The sequence below is a fragment of the Molossus molossus genome, unplaced genomic scaffold (genome assembly GCF_014108415.1).
Source record: "Molossus molossus isolate mMolMol1 unplaced genomic scaffold, mMolMol1.p scaffold_m16_p_7, whole genome shotgun sequence".
Classification (NCBI taxonomy): Eukaryota; Metazoa; Chordata; class Mammalia; order Chiroptera; family Molossidae; genus Molossus; species Molossus molossus.
Window position 1 is genome coordinate 9453596 of NW_023425401.1, and position 19105 is coordinate 9472700.

General features: G+C 47.6%; 2 protein-coding genes across 12 annotated transcripts in view; one reads left to right on the top strand and one right to left on the bottom strand.

The window, feature by feature from the left end:
• The window catches only part of FKBP9 (FKBP prolyl isomerase 9), a 36024-nt gene extending 19931 nt beyond the window's left edge, over window positions 1–16093 (bottom strand). The window contains exons 1-5 of the mRNA XM_036247357.1: window positions 15731–16093; window positions 6363–6508; window positions 5398–5587; window positions 4609–4754; window positions 1036–1225 (exon numbers count right to left, since the gene is read on the bottom strand). Of these exons, the coding sequence (XP_036103250.1) occupies window positions 1036–1225; window positions 4609–4754; window positions 5398–5587; window positions 6363–6508; window positions 15731–15963 (905 nt within the window). The 5' untranslated portion in view covers window positions 15964–16093. The remainder of the gene's footprint in view (window positions 1–1035; window positions 1226–4608; window positions 4755–5397; window positions 5588–6362; window positions 6509–15730) is intronic.
• RP9 (RP9 pre-mRNA splicing factor) overlaps window positions 1–19105 on the top strand; it is a 167758-nt gene that overhangs the window by 132970 nt on the left and 15683 nt on the right. The gene's annotated exons all lie outside the window — the stretch shown is intronic.

Sequence of the window (19105 nt, forward strand, 5' to 3'; positions counted from 1 at the left end):
TACACTATAAAGGGGAGAAAATAAGATAACATTTGTATCTGCATTAGAAAAAATAATAATCCACACACTAAAAGAATAAAAAGGGACTTAAGAAAAGCGGTAAGCTTGTAGAGGGGGATGTGAGGTAGGCAGGGCCAGGCGGTACAACATTTCTTAAGGCGTACTTGGCTTTAATTTTGAACCGTGACTATCACTTTTTCCAAAAAAAAAAAAAATCAAATTAAAAATTGAGAAGAAGAGATCCTAGGAGAAGGAAGAATTAGTCAAATAAAATAATACTACATAGCAATTCTTTGGTCATGTTTCTGGATGACAATAAACTCCACGTCCACTGCCTTGGAGACATGAGCAGGCTGCTGTCACAGCCTGTTTGCTCTGCAGGTGTGGTTTTTAAACAGCACTTGCCACTTGCAGGAGCAAGACACATCAAGTACCAGGCATGCCCCAGCCACCCGCACACCTGTAGGCTGCACCTTATAAACAAAACACTTTGAATAACAGAGGCTTGGTAATTAAACTTTGGGACAGTAGGAAGGAAGCTGAATGCATCCAACCAGACCCCCGTGTAAAACAGCCTTTAAATTTAGGAAAGCACTTTCACCTCCCTTATGTCTTTAACCATTTCTTTGAGAAAGGAGCTAATGACAGGTAAAAAAACAACAACAACAAAAATAAAACAAAACAACAAAACCCTGAAGCTTAGCGAGCCCAAAAGCTGTCCAAAGTCACACAGTTAGGGCACCATGCACAGGGCCTGGGACAAGGTCTCCGGGCACCAAGTCTGTTCCCTTCCCATGCTACCGCCTGGACCGCCCTTGTGGCCCCTAGTTGAGTTTCTACTGGGATGCCTGAGCACAGGAGAGGGGGACGGTGGGTGTCTAGGGGGAGCCTTTCCTGTTTTCCTGCCGAGTCACGTTCCCACAGGCCCAGGGGACCGTTCTAACAGCCTCTGAAGGAATCCAGTATCAGCAAACAGCAACCTGGCTGGAGATGAAAATACTAACTCCGAGTGAGCATTCGGAGCCTGGTCCTCACCTGGAGTCAAAGAAGGTGCCGTCCAGAAGCGTGCCATTGTAATGATACCTGAGAAAGTCCCCGCTCTGGCTTCGTCGCTCACAGTTTTCAGGGACCAGCTTATTCTCAACAGAAATGCCATCCTTGGGGTTGTGAAGGTCCAGCAATGCAACATCAAATACCAGGGAAGCCTGCCCAGGAATGTCCTTCCCTGGAGTGCAACGGAGGAAGGTGGTGAAATCAGGACACAAGATGTAGGAAGCACTTCAACTGCAACGCGATACCCTCTGTGTTAGTGTAACTCATTCCTTGAAGTTCTCAAGCCGAGCAAACAAACGTTCTTCCTTGTCTTGGGTGGTTCCCCCTGGTGTCTCATCATAGGCTGGCAGGGATAATTTGAAGCCTGACTCCCTCAGAAAAAGGAGCAAAGTGATACTATTGACAGAAAAAGGAGCAAAGTGATACTATTGACACGAGCAGCCACTGTGACCATATTTTCTATGCTCGTGCTGGCAAATCAAGGCTCTAAGTGGGTGCACCCACGTGCAAACCTCAACGCATACCTCTGTGGGTTTGCTTGTGTAGAAATGCAAACCACATTATTTATTTATTTATTTAGTCATTGTTGTTAAGCCTCACCCAAGGATATTTTTCCATTAATGTTTAGATACAGTAAAGAGAAGGAAGAAGGGGAGGAAGAGAGGGAGGGAGGGAGGGAGGGAGGGAGGGAGGGAGGGAGGGAGGGAGGGGGAGAGGGAGAGGGAGAGGGAGAGAGGGAGAGGGAGAGGGAGAGGGAGAGGGAGAGGGAGAGGGAGAGGGAGAGGGAGAGGGAGAGGGAAGGGAGAGAGGGAGAGGGAGAAACATCAGTGTGAGAAAGACACATCCATTGGTTGCTTCCCACAGGACCCCAACTGGAGCTGGAAATCAAACCTGCCACCTAAGTATGTGCCCTTGACCAGGAATTGAACCTCAACCCTTCAATCCAGAGACCAACACTAAACCACTGAGCCAAACAGGCCAGGGCTCCTCAAATCATTTCTACCTCACTTCCGCCTCTCTTGGATGTTCCTCATAGTGAGGATTCACTGAATCGTCAGCAACATAATAATCCACATGGTGAGATTATTGGGCACTAGCTCTTCCTGCAAAGATCAGCATCAACCAACAAATAACTCTAAATCCAGTACTTCTGGAGAAAAGGAAGTCAACAAACCACTGACCTCTAAGGAAATCTGCTGAAACCAGGCTGCTGAGTCAGCCTCTGGAATGCAAGGTGTGGTTCGTCCTGAAATGTGACTGTGTGTGTGTGTGTGTGTGTGTGTGTGTGTGTGCGCGCGCGCGCACATGCTTGTGGGAGGGTGTGTAGCAGAATATTCATCTTTTGTACTTTTCTGTATCTTTTAATTTAAGAGAAAAAAAAACAACCTTAAAAGTCACCCCAGGGTTTAAATTTTTCTAGTATTATCATGTACTAATTGACTGCGTGTGTGTGTTTTTTTAACAACTTTTTGAGATATAATTCCCATACCATACAATTCACCTATTCAAAGTGATACCTAGATAGCTGAGCTTAGTATTAAGTATAAAGCATTTAAAAAGTTACTGTTTTAGCCCTGGCCGGTTTGGCTCAGCGGTTAGAGCCTCGGCCTGCGGTCCTGAGAGACCCAGTTCGGTTCCCGCTAAGGGCGCGTACCTCGGTTGCAGTTTGTACCCGGCTCTGGTTGGGTCGTGCGGGTGGCAGCCACTCGATGTGTTCCTTTCGCATCGATGTTTCTCTCTCTCTCTCTGTTCCTCTCTCTCCCTCCCACTCTACCTGAACAAAAAATGGAAAAATGTCCTCGGGTAAGGATTAAAAAAAATAATAATAAAAAATAAAAATAAATAAAAAGTTACTGTTTTAAATAAGCTATTTTAAATATTTTTTCTTTATTGATTTTAGAGAGAGAGGAAGGGAGAGGGAGAGAGAGAGAGAAACATCGATGAGAAAGAATATTGACTGGCTGCCTCCTGCATACTCCCCACTGGGGATCAGGCCCACAACCTGGGCATGTGCCCTGACCAGGAATTGAACTGGTGACCTCTTGGTGCATAGGTCAGTGCTCAACCACTGAGCCACACCAGCCAGGCTAAACTATTTATTTTAAATATTCATATTATTAATTATTTAAAATAAATAATGGTCCTCACATTAGGCTAGGCATCTGGTTTTATTATGTATGTCAGGCGCATGTGGATGATGTCAAAAGACTTTGGTAGACAAGGTGAATGACTGTCCAACTGGTTAAGGACCAGACAATTAGAGCATCAATAAAAATAACAACGTATCTCAGGAAGGGAGAATTAAGACACATTTGTGGAAATTGTTCCTAAATGTTTCTTTTAGCATCCAATTTCTTTCTTTCTTTCTTTCTTTCTTTCTTTCTTTCTTTCTTTCTTTCTTTCTTTCTTTCTTTCTTTCTTTCTTTTTTTTTCCTTTATTGATTTTAGAAAGAGGAATGGAGAGGGAGAGAGAGCCAGAAACATCGATTGGCCGCCTCCTGCATGCCCCCACTGGGGATTGGGCCTATAACCTGGGCATGTGCCCTAACCAGGAATCAAACTGGCGACCTCTTGGTGCAAGGGTCGATGCTCACCCAGTGAGCCACACCAGCCAGGCTCCCACCCAGCTTCTTAAAGGAACTCTCTGCAGGTCCCCAGCATGTATAATATATAAAAGGGCAGGAGGACAGAGGAGAAGTCTGAGCCTCATTACCTTGGGTTCCCCTCCAGCTCTGTATCTTGGAAAACATTACATTAGGGGGTTGACTATAAGTTGGGTAGCATTGTCCATAAACTCCTTAAACAGCACCACATTTTCATTTATATTTATATATATATATATATAAAATCTGCTTGCTCAAACGCCCAGGTGTCTCTCTGTTGTATCAGACTATCGGTATCAATAAATGTGCCTGAAATTCAAAATATGAGCAACTGAGAAATTCTATTTATGCCTATATTCTGTTTTCCCCTCACCATAAAACAAGTATAACAATTCAATGAATTAAAATTAATGTTTTTTTCCCTTAACAGTGTGCTTTGCCTTTGTCCCCCTGGAGCTAATGCCACAGGTAAAACCCATCACGGAGGTACAAATCCGGGGGGGCAGGGAAATGGCAATTCTGGTATTCAGTGCTAAATTTCTACTTTGATGCCTACAATCTTTAGACTGTCTAGTTCAAATCTCACTTCACAGATGGGAAAAACACAGGCCGGAGAGGTTGGCGTCCAAGGCTGTAGCTTAGGAGGAGGTGGCAGGCGGCTTACATATGAATGCCAGTGACCGTAAGTAAGTGGAGATTTCCGCCGCTCAGTCGTCAGACAGCAGACGAGCCAGGCAGCACTGTCCCACCCAGCGCTCTGCAGAGATGGAAACGCTGTGCCTGCACCGTCCAGCACAGTGGCCCTCAGCAATGGAAACAGCCATCGGCAGCTAATGGCTACCATGCTGCGCGGCGCAAGTCTAGGCCAAAGGGTTTCCACGTAGCAAGTTGCACTAATCACTGCAACAGAAATAGGATCGGAGGAGAGTGGCTGAGAGTGGGAAGGACTCACCGTCTCCGTCTTCTCCGTAGGCCAGGAAAGGAGGGATGGTGATGATGCGTTTCTCCCCCACACACATCCCCAGCAGCCCTTTATCCATTCCTGGAATCAGCCAGCCAATTCCCACATAGGTGTCATATGTCTTCATGCGATTGTGACTGAAAACCAAGGAGAAAGGGAAGAAGTTCCATACCATTGGGACATTTCTAACTCATCCCTCCACAGGGTGTCTGTTACACACATCTCGCTGAACAATGACCCCATGCCCATCCCTGGGGACAAGCACATGAGCGTCTTGGCTCCCAACCACAGAGCACGCGGCCTAGAATGTATGAAAAGCATGTAATTAGGCCACAGCGATGCACAGAAATAAGCTTGTTCTTCTGTCTAACGAAACATACACTGGAATGAGAGGAAGGGTTCACTTCCGCACTTAGCACCTTACACTCACACTTCTCCAAGCTTCACACACACTCAGCCCTCCCTTCCACCTTCCATGGAAAAGCTATAACAATGAACCAAACAAAAGCATGAACTATGTGGTCATAGGGCCCTTCACTTAATGAGATCTGAAAACACTGTTAATCTTGATCAACATCATTCTTAGGCTTTTCTAAGATGTTTTACGATTTTCACTCTGGCACTATGGAACGGGAAATATTACCCAAAAGCCTTATGTGAAGAAGTTGATGCTGGTGAAAGCTGAAGGGCCCGTGTTCTGGTTTTTCCATGGGCATAAAAAGCAGGTGAGGCAGAGGAACTCGGGCATTTCACTGATACGAGCATGACTGTGGGACTTACCTCGAATCAAACAGCGTCCCATCCAAGAACGTCCCGTTGTAGTGGTACCTAACGAAATCAGACACCTGGATGGCCCGAGGGCAACTCGGGGGCTTGAAGTAAGTGTGAACCTGAATCTGGTCTTCAGAGTTCCAGATGTCCATCAGAAGCACGTCAAAGTGAAGGACTGAGTTGGGGGGGATCACACCAGCTAGAAATAAAACAGAGTTTACACTGACAAGCTGCTGCCTGTCAGTCCCAATGAACACCCAGGCTGCTGCAGGGTGCTCGAGGGGACCGATGAACACCCAGGCTGCTGCAGGGTGCTCGAGGGGACCGATGAACACCCAGGCTTCTGCAGGGTGCTCGAGGGGACCGATGAACACCCAGGCTGCTGCAGGGTGCTCGAGGGGACCGATGAACACCCAGGCTGCTGCAGGGTGCTCGAGGGGACCGATGAACACCCAGGCTTCTGCAGGGTGCTCGAGGGGACCGATGAACACCCAGGCTGCCGCAGGGTGCTCGAGGGGACCGATGAACACCCAGGCTGCCGCAGGGTGCTCGAGGGGACCGATGAACACCCAGGCTGCTGCAGGGTGCTCGAGGGGACCAGGCAACCAGTTCCCACATGAGCCACACCTCCCCTTTCCTCCAAGTGAAAGAGAAAGCAAAGAGAAAAACCAACATTTCCCTCTCGACGCAGGTAACATTCACTGCACCTGTGTTAACAATACCTTCTTTCACATCTAGAAGAAATAAACCTAAGATAGACATGTTAGCTGTGTCTGTGTGTGCGTGTGTGTACATGTGTGTCTGTGCATGTGTGTGTATGTGCATGTGTGCGTGTGCACGCGTGTGTGTGCTCACTGCTTCTTAACCTCCCCAGCCTACAGCTTGCAAGGATTCTCCGGTCGGCCTGACCAAACAGCCTGCCGGCGTTCTGGCTGTTTCTGCAGATGTGTTGACAAACACGAAGAGACACTCACAGACGCCTTCGCTCCCGTAAGCGAGCTTTGGGGGGATCTTCACAAAACGCCGCTCGTTCACGCACATGCCGACCAGAGCCTGGTCCATCCCTGCAATCAGCTGTCCTTTCCCCACGAACACGTTGAAAGTGGAGTCTCTGTCGTAGCTAAGACCCAAAAGGTAGGGCGAGAGAAAGAAAAGCATGAATAAGGTTTCCCTTAGCGAAGCCAACCTGCGGAAATGTCCCCACGGACAGAGTGAGGTCTGCAAAGCAAAAAGTCTGAGGAGGCATTAGTGCCGCACCAACAGTTCTGGTAGGGCTGGGATTTTTAATACTGTGAATATTGCCAGCAAATCGAGTTAGAGCGCATCAGCATAATTCACCCCCCAAAATAATCAAAATAGCTACCAACTACTCCACTAAAATCACAGTTTACTCCATTTCCGTGGGATTGGTACCTAAAAGCAACATCCTAGGTACTAATACCCGAGTTCAAATAGGTTTCTAGTCTTTTGAGTCGACATGGTAACTAGAGGCAGCATGGTGGGTCGTGGAGGGCGCCTAAACTCCTACCCTCTGAGTGGACCTGGAGGGACCTGGAGAGTATACTGCTGAGCGAAATAAGCCAGTCAGAGAAAAACAAGTACCATGTGATCTTACTTATTTATGGAATATCATAAACAAAATAAGCTGTCGATCAAAATAGATTCAGAGACATGGAAGTAGGGAACAGACTGACAAACCTCAGAGAGAAGGGGGTAGAAGGGTTAGGGAGAGGTAAACCAAAGAACTTATATGCATATATGCACAACCAATGGACAGACAATAGTTTGGGGAAAGCAGGAGGTAGGTGGGAGTAGGGAGGTGGGGGGTCAAAGGGGAAAAAAGGGGGACATCTGTAATACTTTCAACAATAAAAAATAAAAATAACAGACTTCTGTTATGGGAATGTAATATACAGCATGTGGTCTACAATTATTTTGTATATTACATTTCATATTTGTAAGTTGCTAAGAGAGTAGATCTTAAAAATTCCCATCACAGCCCCGGCCAGTTTGGCTCCGTGGTTGAGCGTCGACCCATGCACCAAGAGGTCGCCTGCCGGTTCGGTTCCTGGTCAGAACACATGCCCAGGTTGTGGGCCAAATCCCCGGTGGGGGGCGCGCAGGAGGTGGCCAATCAATGTTCTCTCTCATCGATGTTTCCATCTCTCTCTCCCTCTCCCTCTAAAATTAATAAAGAAAAAAAAAGAAAAAGGAAAAATTCCCATCACAAGCCCAGCTGATGTGGCTCAGTGGATGGAGCATCCTCCCATGGACTGAGAGGTCCCAGTTCAATTCCCAGTCAGGACACATGCCTGGGTTGCGGCTCAGTCCCCAGTAGGTGGCGTGCAGGAAGCAACCGATTGATGTTTCTATCTCTCTCTCTCACTTCCTCTCTCTAAAAAAACAGAAATTCCCATTACAGGAAAAACATTTTTGTGACTAGGTGTGGTGACAGATATTAACTATTTTATTGTGATGATCATTTTTGCAATACATCTGAATATCAAATCATTATGTTGTACACCCAAAACTAATACGTTATATGTCAATTATATCTCAATTAAAAATTTGAAAATTAAAAAAAAATTCTAGCCCTGGCCAGTCTGGCTCAGCGGTTAGAGCGTCGGCCGGCGGTCCAGAGAGACCCGGGTTCGGTTCCCGCTAAGGGCACGTACCTCAGTTGCAGTTTGTCCCCGGCCCTGGTCGGTCGTGCGGGTGGCAGCCACTCGATGTGTTCCTTTCACGTCGATGTTTCTCTCTCTCTCTGTTCCTCTCTCTCCCTCCCACTCTACCTGAACAAAAAATGGAAAAATGTCCTCGGGTGAGGATAAAAAAAAAAAAAAAAAAATTCTATTCATTGGCAGGATACACTCATTAAGAGAAAAATGCAGGCTACAAAGCCATGGTATAAAATAATTCCATTTTGAATTTACATATATAGATGCACATGAAAAAATCCACAAAGCAATACATGAAACTATTATCAATGATAATCTATGGGTGGGAGATTAGGGGTGATTCGTTTTCTCTTTAATTCTCTCTTAATTTTCAAAATGATCATGCAATATTTGTGTATTAAAATGTTAAGAACTGTTGGAATTTATCTCAGTACGATGCACTGCCCTTCATCTGGTAAATTACTTCCACCGTTTCTTCATTTTCGCTTTAAAAAGCTCAGGAAAACAGCACAGTACCCCTCACCACAAGCCAGCGCAGCTTCCTCAGGCCCAGCCCGCCCTTCCCTTTGTCCTCCCAGTTTTATGGCCCATTTTAATAGCCTTCCTTTCTCCAAGGTCACTGAACAGAAAACAAGATTCCAAGTTCAGGCCAACAAGCCAGAGGACAAAAGAACATGGTCAGCTTTGTGCCCTAGAGGGCTTTACACCTCCACCCTCAATCCCTGGAGGACCAACGCCCACCCCTTCTAATGCCAGCTCTTGAATTCCACGTGGCCGGGTGGCCATGCCATGAGCCACCATCAAATTGGGAGGGTTTATGTTAATAATGGACCAGAACTCAAGGCTTCAAAGACTCCCCAGGCACAGAATACGCACAAACGGCAACAATGCACAGGCTGAAAACTACTCATCACTGTTTTTCATCCACAGCATCTGAATATAGTTCCCAAATTTACTGAGAATTTCTAATAACTACTATGTAGAGAGTGTTTATCACGTCAGGAGCCGAAGCAAACTCCCACCCTCCAGGCACAGAGCCTCCCTGGACAACTATAAAAACTGTTACCGCCTCACATTATTAACTTCATCTGATTACTCCCTAAACAAAGTGCTAAAAACAAAAACACCCTTCTAAAAGAAAATGTCATTTACATCCATGAGAGATTAATAATGCAAGACTAATCTTATCTACTGCTGAAGACTCTGACCATCTGGAAAAATGAAGTTGTTCTGAGCAAATCTGCGCTGATCAGTACAACTTGTGCTGGTAGACATCCCTCTGCAACGTCAAACCCAGCACTGGTCGTGAAAATGAAGCTCAGGAATGAGCAGTTATCCAACTGTTCCGGTATCTGACTGACACCTTTTGCAGACATCCCAGGCCGGATCCTGCAGGAAACAGATGATACATCCAAACTAGGAAGTTCCAGGAAAGCTTAGTGAAAGGGGCTGTGTGCAAAAGTGTGTGTGTGCAGGGTGCAGAGAAAAGACCAGGACGTGCAGCATCTCTGGGGACCAGTAGAGTGTGCTGTTTGTCATGGCTGGGCCTGAAGGATTCAGGGACAGAGAGGGTAGCTCAGGGTACCTGACAGAAGCTAAACTAGGACCTTTGGTTTAGGGACACCGCCCACCGTGACTTCACAGACAGGGAGCCTGGGGAATAAACATCTCCACTTTATTCACCACCCTAAGTCTGTTCTGCAGATGCCCCATTGGCTGAACCCAACCAGAAGTCGGATGACAAGCGGGTCACTGATATAATCCCCTTGTATCACTAGAACAGGGAAAATGGACCAAAAAGACAGGTGGAAATCACCCAGCACCTCCAACACTCCTCTTTCCTCTCCACCCGCTTATTTTTCTCCCCCACTCATTCTCTGCTGCAGGCCCTTCCATTGCTGCCCCTGACACTTCTACCTTCCCCTGCCCCTTCCTCTGCCCGGGGGGGTGGGGGGGGTGGGTGATGGGAGGTGGCTGAGGTACCCTCCACTGATGCTCTTCACGACTTTGAGCCCCAAACCCACCAAGACTGAAGACATCATGCAAAACCATCGTATGAACTGGCTACACACAAGCATGCACCACCTTGAAGCATGTTCTTAGGATGAATGACTATCCCTGGTTGTATTCTTCAAGCATAAATACTGTGGCTCTATGTCTAGGGTAAGTTTCAACCTGCAATGAGGATGAGCCTTAAGAAGAACATAAAGCAAATTGAACACACTCCCTCTCTCAGCCCCCAAAGCGCATTCCTTCCCCAAGCTCCTAAGCTCCTCTTTTTAAACAAGGACTTAGAAAACCAGAAAGGAGGCTGTTGCTGTCAAGAAATGGCAACAACATTTGGGAGGCTGGAAGGGGAGTGGAGGAGCAGAAACTGACCTAGAAGGGCAGAAGCAGAACCTGGATGTGTGCGAAGGGGATGTGGCTAGGGTGGGTGCCCTGTGCCTCCCAGAGCGGCGGCAGGGCCGAGGAAGTCTGGAGCTTCAAAGTCTGCATTCAAAACAGCCACACCCCACCCCAAGCCCCATCCCAAGCCCCATCCCCACGCCTAGCAGCTTGGTGACTATAATTTTAAGCTTTATGGAATTATTTAGCCAGTTTTTAATTACCATCTGTATTACTTTTTAAACTAAAGTTTTTAAACTTTATGCAAAAACTGACATACAAGTATACTGCTTGTTGCTGAGGTTATTCTGCTGTCAGATCCAGAAAGAACAAAAAAATGGCCATTACACAGGGGAGCAAAAACTGCCCTGAGGCTGGAACTGAAGTCCGGAGGGCGCTGAGAGGAAAAGTCAGCTCGCTCTAAATGCCAGTTTTAAACTCACTTTGGACAAATAAACACTGAATGCATTATCCCCCATCTGTATTGAAGTATAATTGACAAATAAAAATTGTATGTATCTAAGGTGTACAATTGATGTTTTGATATATATGTATCTATACATATATACATGCATACATACATACATATGTATAGTGTGTGTGAGATTATCGCCACAATCAAGCTAATTAACAACATATCCATCATTTCACATAATCGTCATGTTCTCTCTTTGTTGTAGTGAGAACGCTTAAAATTTACCCTGCCACCACTTAACCCCTCCAGCCCACCCAACACCATCCGGGTGCTGCCCTGCCCACTGGCTTTTGGCTCTTCTCTGAGAGCCAGTCCTACAGAAGCATGAGCCTTAACCCCCCTTCACCTAACACCCACCAGGGTGGTCACCTGACCCAGACGAATCAATTAGACTCTGTCCGGGGAGTGCAGCATTGAGACAGATTCCAGTTAGCGTTGCTAGACCCAAGAGGCTGTGTACGAGCGTGAAAGCCTGTAGGAGCTCTCCTTTCAGGGAGGGAGAGAAGCAAGCCCCTATACAACCCTCGGGGGGTGCAGAGTCACCTCAGTTCATGACTCTCAGGAGGAATCAGATCCTTCCAATAAATTCCCTCCCTTTCTGCTAAAGCCAACTAATAGGTTTCTGTGTCCTCCCCTTCCCCAACCGGAGAGCAGGGATTTTATTTTAGACAGACCTTATTTTTCAAAGAAGTTTTAGGTTCATGGCAAAATTGAGCAGAAGGTACAGAGATCTCCCTTATACATACCCCTGTTCCTCCACATACATAGCTTGCTCCATTATCAACACACCACAGCAGTCCATTTGTTACACTGACCCACAATGACACAGCATTACCACTCACGGTCCACCGTTTACATTAGTGTTTACATTACACTCTATGGGTTCGGACACATGCATGACATTGTAGTAGCACACATAGTAGTTTCACTGAAGAGCAGGAATTTTCGTCTGTTTTATTTTCTGCTATATTGCAGCACCTAGAACAGTAGGTATTCAATAAATAGCTGTTGAATGAATATATAAAATACAGTTGACCTCTGTCAACGAGTCTATGATTCTTTTAGAGCAGTGGGTCTCAAAGTGTGGTCCTCAGACCAGCAGCATCAGCATCACCCGGGAACTTGTTAGGGATGCAAACTCTCCGGTCTTACCCAGACCGACTGAAGCAGGACTGTGTAGCTCTCCAGGTGATTCTGGTGCATGCACGGTTTGAACACCATGTGTTAGAGCATCCCACCCAACAGGGCAAGTAGCAGGCACACAATAATATTTACTGAATGTCTGGACGCTAAGGACCTGCAGACAGGCCTGGAGGCTGTGAATGAAACGACCAGATGCTTATTTTGCCTGCTAGAGATAACAGAAACTGTTAAACTTCAATCCCAGAAGGAAATCAGAGCAAAAAAAAGAGATCGTCCCCCTCTAGGGGGGTGTGCTAGAAATGCTACAAAAATCCTTAAAGCTGAATCAGGGCTGGCCGACGAGGTGCTCCCAAGACCTGGAGCGTGAGAGCAGGAGCCCCACGGACACCTGCAGGCGGAGGCTTGTGTCGTGTCCTTGGGTCATGCAGCAGCAGCCACAGGAGCATATTAACAAGCCCACGGCAGCTCCGAATAAAACCAAACCAGGTCCAAGCCAGTGGCCAAGGGCTGAAGGGCTGGGCCTCCTGGCAACTGCAAATGCCCATAAGCTCAAATGACACCAACTGCTCCCAAGCACCAGGCAGAGATGCAAGAAGAAAACCCTGTGGAAAGAAAGGCCCTTTGTGGTTTATGACTCCGGACAGGGAGACAGTCATCGTTTTCTTCTGGGCGAAATCTCCGCATCAGCAGCCAAAGCCCAAATCACCTGAGAGTTCTCTTCCCTCAAGAGCTTTGAGCAGGACTAGCAAAGTCATGCCCTGATATTCAGAAATTCCCAAAGGAATTCGGGTCCTAGACAAAACTCTCATTAGTAGGCCACCTACTGTGTGCCCTGCCCCTTCCACTCCACTGTCCACACTGCAGCCATGGGACCTTTGAAAAAATCACACCTGACCCCTCACTCCCCTGATTAAAACCCTTCAGTGGGTTCCCACTGTCCTTCGACGAAGCCCAAACGCCATACTCAGGTAGGCAGCGTCCCTCTAAAGCTGGCCAGCCTTCCTTCTGGCCTCCTCTCGCCTCTCCCGGCCGTCACTCCCAGACTCCCACTCCAAGCCCAGGCCACCACGAACAGCTTCGATGGCCCCCAACACAATGCTCCCTCCTCCAGGCCTCAGCTATGCTCTTCCCTCTACCGGCCACGCCCTCTTCTCCCCACACCCTGACCCCTCAGCATCTCCCTGTAAATTGTAACCCTCCTCAGGTCTTACCCTGCCATCCCAGGACTCCATCCTTGCCACCACCACCCCAACCCAACGTACAGTTAAGCCTTCTGTGTGCTTCCCCATCTCCTTGCTTTTATTCCATCATATATAAGGTAGACCAGAGACTCTGGACCTAAAACGCCTTTGTTCAAAGCCCCACTCTATCACTTAATAGCTGGCTGCCTTGGGGAAATTACTTGAACTTCTGGGCCTCAGTTTCTTCATTCATAATGAGACACCTACCTCCCTGTCATGTAGGTTAAATGAATTAATGTACGTAAAGGCACGTGGTAAAAACTATACATGAACTCTATGTGAGAAACAGAAGTGTGTGCAGTTCCTTCTGCAGTTGTCACACTATGTAATTGCTGAACTGTTAGTGGGAGGGGCAGGGAGGGGACAGTCCCTTCAGGGGCAGACACAGCATACAAGTTTGCTGAATGGATGGCAGCTCCGCTGTGCTCTTTCCACTGTCCCACACTGTCCCCACCATCCCAAAGTGGCCGCCATGCCTACAGGGTAGAAAGGATCAGACAACTTGTTCTAGTGGGAACTATCAAATACCATCAGCACAAGCAGCAAGTTCTTCCCTGTTTCTAACTAAAGAAGCAAATGAAAGAAGACACACAGATGGTCAATAAACACGTGAGAAGATGCTCAGCATCTTTAGCCATTAGGGAAATATAACTTCAAACCACAACGAGACACCATTTCACACCCACCTCGGACGGCTATAATTATAAAGACAATTACAAGGGCCCGGAGAATGTGGAGCAACGAGAACCCCCTTGCATTGCTGGTGGGAATGTAAAATGGTGCAGCCACGCTGGAAAACAGTTTGGCAGTTCCCCCAAAAGTTAAATATAGTTACCATAAGACCCAGCAACCGCACTCCTAGGCATATATCCAAAAGAAGTGAAAACATATATCCACACAAAACCTTGCACATGAATGTTCACACATCATTATCATAATAGCCAAAATACCCATCTACTGATAAATGGATAAACAAAATGGATATGCAATGAAATAGTATAGAGCCATAAAAATGAATGAAGTGCTGATATATGCCACAGCATGGATAAACCTTGAAACCATTAAGTGAAAGAAGCCAGAAACAAAGCACCACAAATTGTAAGATTCCTTTAAGAGACGAGGAGTAAATTAGCGGTTTTCACCTCGGGCTGGTGGGGGAGGGAGTGACTGCTATGGGTCTAGCTTTTCCCTTCTGGAGTGATGAAAACGTTCTACAATTAAATGGTTGTGATGGTTGCACAACTCTGTGAATGTACTAAAAACCACTGGATTGTTCATTATAAATGGGTAAACTGTATGATGTGAATTATATCTCAAAGAAAAAGAAGCTATTGAAACAATAGTAAGAATGAGCACTTCTAACAGTAAGAATGAGACATGTGCTAGGTGTCTCACAGTCTGCTAAACAGCTTTTGTAGATTCCCTCATTGTCTGTAATTTCAAAAAAGGAAAGAGGAGGTGAGAGTCTTTTTAAAAAAATAACTTCAGTAAGGAGCCTCGCCCAGCCCACAGCCCAGCCTAGGGCCCAGAGCGGATGCTCAACAGTTCTCTTTGCTAGTCTGGTGATTCACCTACATGTGCCAGAACAGACCTGGGTTGGTAACAAAGCCTTGGGGGGGAGGGCTTGGCGCTGGAGCCAAAGAGGCCTGTTAACACTACAGCTAAACTGGAGTGAAGTGGGGAGAGTGAAGGGAAGGAGTGGTGGGCAGGGTGCCGGCCCCAGGGCTAGGTGGAGGGAATCTGGACCACCTCCTACCGCCCGCTCAAGGGAGGTTTTTGTAAGGCCGAACGGAGGGCCATGGTAGTTAACCTGCATGGACTCTGGGCTTGGGTTGTCCAGGTTTCAATCTGACTCCACTTAAACAATTTCTTAGCCTTAATGGTCTCAAGTGACTTCGCTTGCCCAAGGAGGGTAATAACAGCACCAACCTGAGAACTGTTGTAAGATTCAATGGGTTCACTCTACGGAAAGCACTTAGAACTACCCTGGCACGCTGTAATCTTTCCATAAACGTTAGCGGCCGCTATCATCAGCTTGAGCACCAGCAGCACCGTCTGCCTGGTAAGGGGCCTGCGGGAAGGGACCGTGAAGGGGGCGGCAGGCGCACAGCCACGTCGATCCCGGGGTCGACCCGCGGGTGACGGTTTCACAAGGATTTCCCGTGAGCACGGGGCGGGAGGGGGCGTGGATTGCTCCAGCTCCGCTGCGCAGTCTTCTCCGAGGTCCAGTCCTGGGTGACAGGACGGGGCAGCACGAAGCCGGGAGGCTCGCCCCGGGCGGAGGGTTTAGGGTCCGGGAGCTCCGGGGTTGGAGGCGGGAGAGGGAGGAGCGCGGCTCGGCGGGGCGGGGCCGGGGGAGGTCCGTCGGGAGGGAAAGGCCTGTCCGGAGAGAGGGAAGCGGGAGAGCTCGGGCGCGGTACCTGGAGTCGAACTTCTGGCCGTCGGGGAATGTCCCCACGTAGTGGTAGCGCACGAAGTCGCCGCTGCGCACGGTGCGCGGGCACTCGTCAGGCACGAAGCGCCGCTCCATCTGCAGCTCGCTGTCGGAGCCCAGGCCCAGGCCGGCCACGGGCGCCGCCTGCCCGGTCACCCAGAGCAGCAGCAGGAGCAGCGGCGGCGGCGGGGGCCGCCAGCCTCTGGCCCTGAACGCCATCGAGGGCGACGAAGAGAGGAGCCGGCGAGGGCGCGTGGAGCTCGGGCAGCGCACCGGTCGGGCCTAGGAACAGCCGCGTTTGCAAACGTGGAATAGACGCCGGCCCTCCCCAGGCCGCAGCCACCACCCCTCCCCAGGCCGTAGCCACCACCCCCTCGTCCTCGTCCCCCGCCCCCGGCCACATCCGAGCGAGGGGAGGAGCTGGGGCCGCGCGCGGGGCGGGTCCGCTGCGCCCTGCGCCGCCACCGGGCGGCCCTCCGAGCCCTCGGGCCCACCCTGGGAAGAGGGCTAGCAGCAACCGAGGGGACCCGTCCCCGAGGGAGAAACTGTGCACTCTTCGGGACTGGGCTTTGGCCCAAAGTTGGGAGAGAAAAGCGTTTACTGCCCAAGCAGACCCGCTGATCTCCTGTCCCTGGAGACTCCGGATTTAGAATCACGAGAGGCTCCTACGTGGCGGGGGATCCAATTACCCCTTGCTGCTTTGGAGAGGGAGAGAAACTTAGATTAAAACAAAACAAAACAAAACAAAAATAGTTACCAGGATGGAGTCTCCATTGAAGAAGACAAACCCTTCTTCAGGGCTAGAGAAGGGAGAGGCATGTGTTGCCAGACTCCACAGTTAGCACAAACCAAAGTTTTTAAGTTGCTAACTATGAGTGTTCCCCGAGAGCACAGTCTCAAACACGTGACTAAGCCAGGTAGGACTTCACAATAGGGACTCAGATGGGGCAAGAAATTCATGGGAGTAGTTAAATGCATTTAGCTTAAGATCGGTTGTCTTTACTTATTAAAACAGCACTAATGAAAGCAAATCACTAAAGGGTTCTCAATTCATTTTGGAAATGCCAACCAGTGATTGTTAGCGCCAATTCAACGCCAATAGGAATTCCCTATGTGAAGTGCAGTGAAAAAGGAGACTTCATTCAGTGCAAACAGTTCAATTGTGATACAGTGTGGCTGTGGGAACAGCTTAATAGTGTTATATAGTTCAATTATGAAACAGCAGGGCTGAGAGACACCCTCCGTGGGGCCAGCAGCCCTTGGCGAGGCCCCTCTGCAGCTAGACACTCTGCTCCAGTCCTCTCCACTCTGCCCTGCTCCCCTTTGCTCTGCCCCAGACCTGGCTCAGGTGGCAGGAACACAGTGCAGGCAAGCAGTTCCACTCAGGCTTCTCCCTGAAATTCAGTTTGCTGAGAAGCTCCCGAGTAGAAACAGCTGTTAGGCCCTGGTTTTTAAATTTGAGCTCAGTTAGCTAGTAGGAGCCCTACTCAGTAAGTATCTTCTTTTTTTAGGGCCCACAGAAGCAAAGAATCCTGATACCAAAATGTGGCAAAGATACTGAAAGAGAGAAACTGGGCACCAATCTAATGTATAAATACAAATGCAAAAATACTAAGTAAAATGAGCAAATTGAATTCAACAATTTATTAAAGGAATAACACATATTAATGTGTGGACTACCTAAGTGCCCTTAGGCAAGTTATTAGCAGTATCCTCTGTAAGATAAAGATAAAACATGATAATTATAAGATTATCATAGATCTTATTCCCAGGATCTAATGAGAGACTTCATGCAGCATTAAAGAAACGTTCATTGTTCCTATTAGAGCTTATTTAACCGAAATACAAAACCTATTAATATACATCATCCTATCAACAGTTAGTCTACATGGCTTGGGTAAAGCTGATCCCACCCCTGGGAATTAGGGTGGGCATGTGACACAGGCTTGGCCAGAGTACTCCTTCTCCCTGACCATAGTGATTGTTTCCATGACAGCTACACGACCCTTGCTAAGCCAATGAGTGTAACACATGGAACTCCTATTGGAACTGAGAAAGGTTATCTTCCAGCTGGGGCTGCTAAGCTGTTGGCCACCTTTGCCCCGACAATGGGAGAACTACATGAGGATGAAAGTGTACAAAGGAAAATGAAGCTGAGAGAAAGAGAAATTGCTGACTGTAAAATTTCAGCACCTAGATCCAGCCATTCCTGAAGTACTACCCTATAACATATCACATATGTGAGACAATAAATTCCTTTTTTCTCTCTCTTAAAACAGTTTGATTTGGATTTTGGTCTGTTGTTTTCAGAAAAGTCTTGACTAATACTTGCTAAAATGGAACTATCAATCCCTGGGTCTTCTTGCTGAGAGATCAAATCGTCGAGTTAAGCAAATATTTGAATCAGTCAAGACTCACAATAGCAAGTGTGAGAAGAACAACTCAATTGGTTTCTTCAAGAATATATCCTAAAGTTTGCTTGCTTGCTATAGGGTTACTAGCTGTGGTTGAAGAATGTTTGGTATCTTTTCTCTGTATCTTTTCCTCTAGGGGCATATCTTGACCAGCAATAAAGTCTTCCCAGGAGGGGAGAAACTGTTCCAGTCCAGCTTGGTTGAAGTGAGCAACTTAAATTTATCTCTGGTATGCACCATGGAGTATCTGACCAGGGTGGGAGGTGTTTAGGCAGTGGGATGTGCCCTGATATCCCTCTCTTTATTGAGTATCAGGGCCTCTTTCTTTCTTTTTTTTTTTAAGTGATCCTTTTTATTGTTGCGTGTTTTTCAGGGGCTCTTCATGTGACCTCTTTCTCCGTGAGTTAGCTTGGGCCTCCTCACAACTCGGTGGCCTCAGGGCAGTTGAATAGTTTACATCTCTGAAGGCCTCAGGAGGGAATATTTCGAAAGACCAAGTAGAATCCAAATGACCCTTTCTGACCTAATCTCAAAAATGATAAGGCATCCCTTCCCCACTATCTACTGGTTACAAGCATATCACAAGGGTTGGTCTACAGTCAAGGGAAGGGGCCTGCACCTCACCTCTCCATGGGAGGAGTGTCAAGGTCATTTGCCAAAAACAAGTGAGATGGGAGGGATTATTGCAGCCAACCTGTATAACACAATTTGCCACAACAACCAAAGTCATAAGATATTAAATTTTAAATCACAATGTCAAGTTGCTGATTTATAGTAGGAGACATACCTTTCCACTGTCCCCAATACTCAGATCTCACTAAACACCCTTCTCCTCATATTAGGATCTGACATGGTACTCTCCCAGCTGGGTGGCAATGGAAACAGCACAGGGGCTTGACTAGTCCTGAATACTGTTTCCTTTAAGATGGTACCAAGTTTGGTCAATT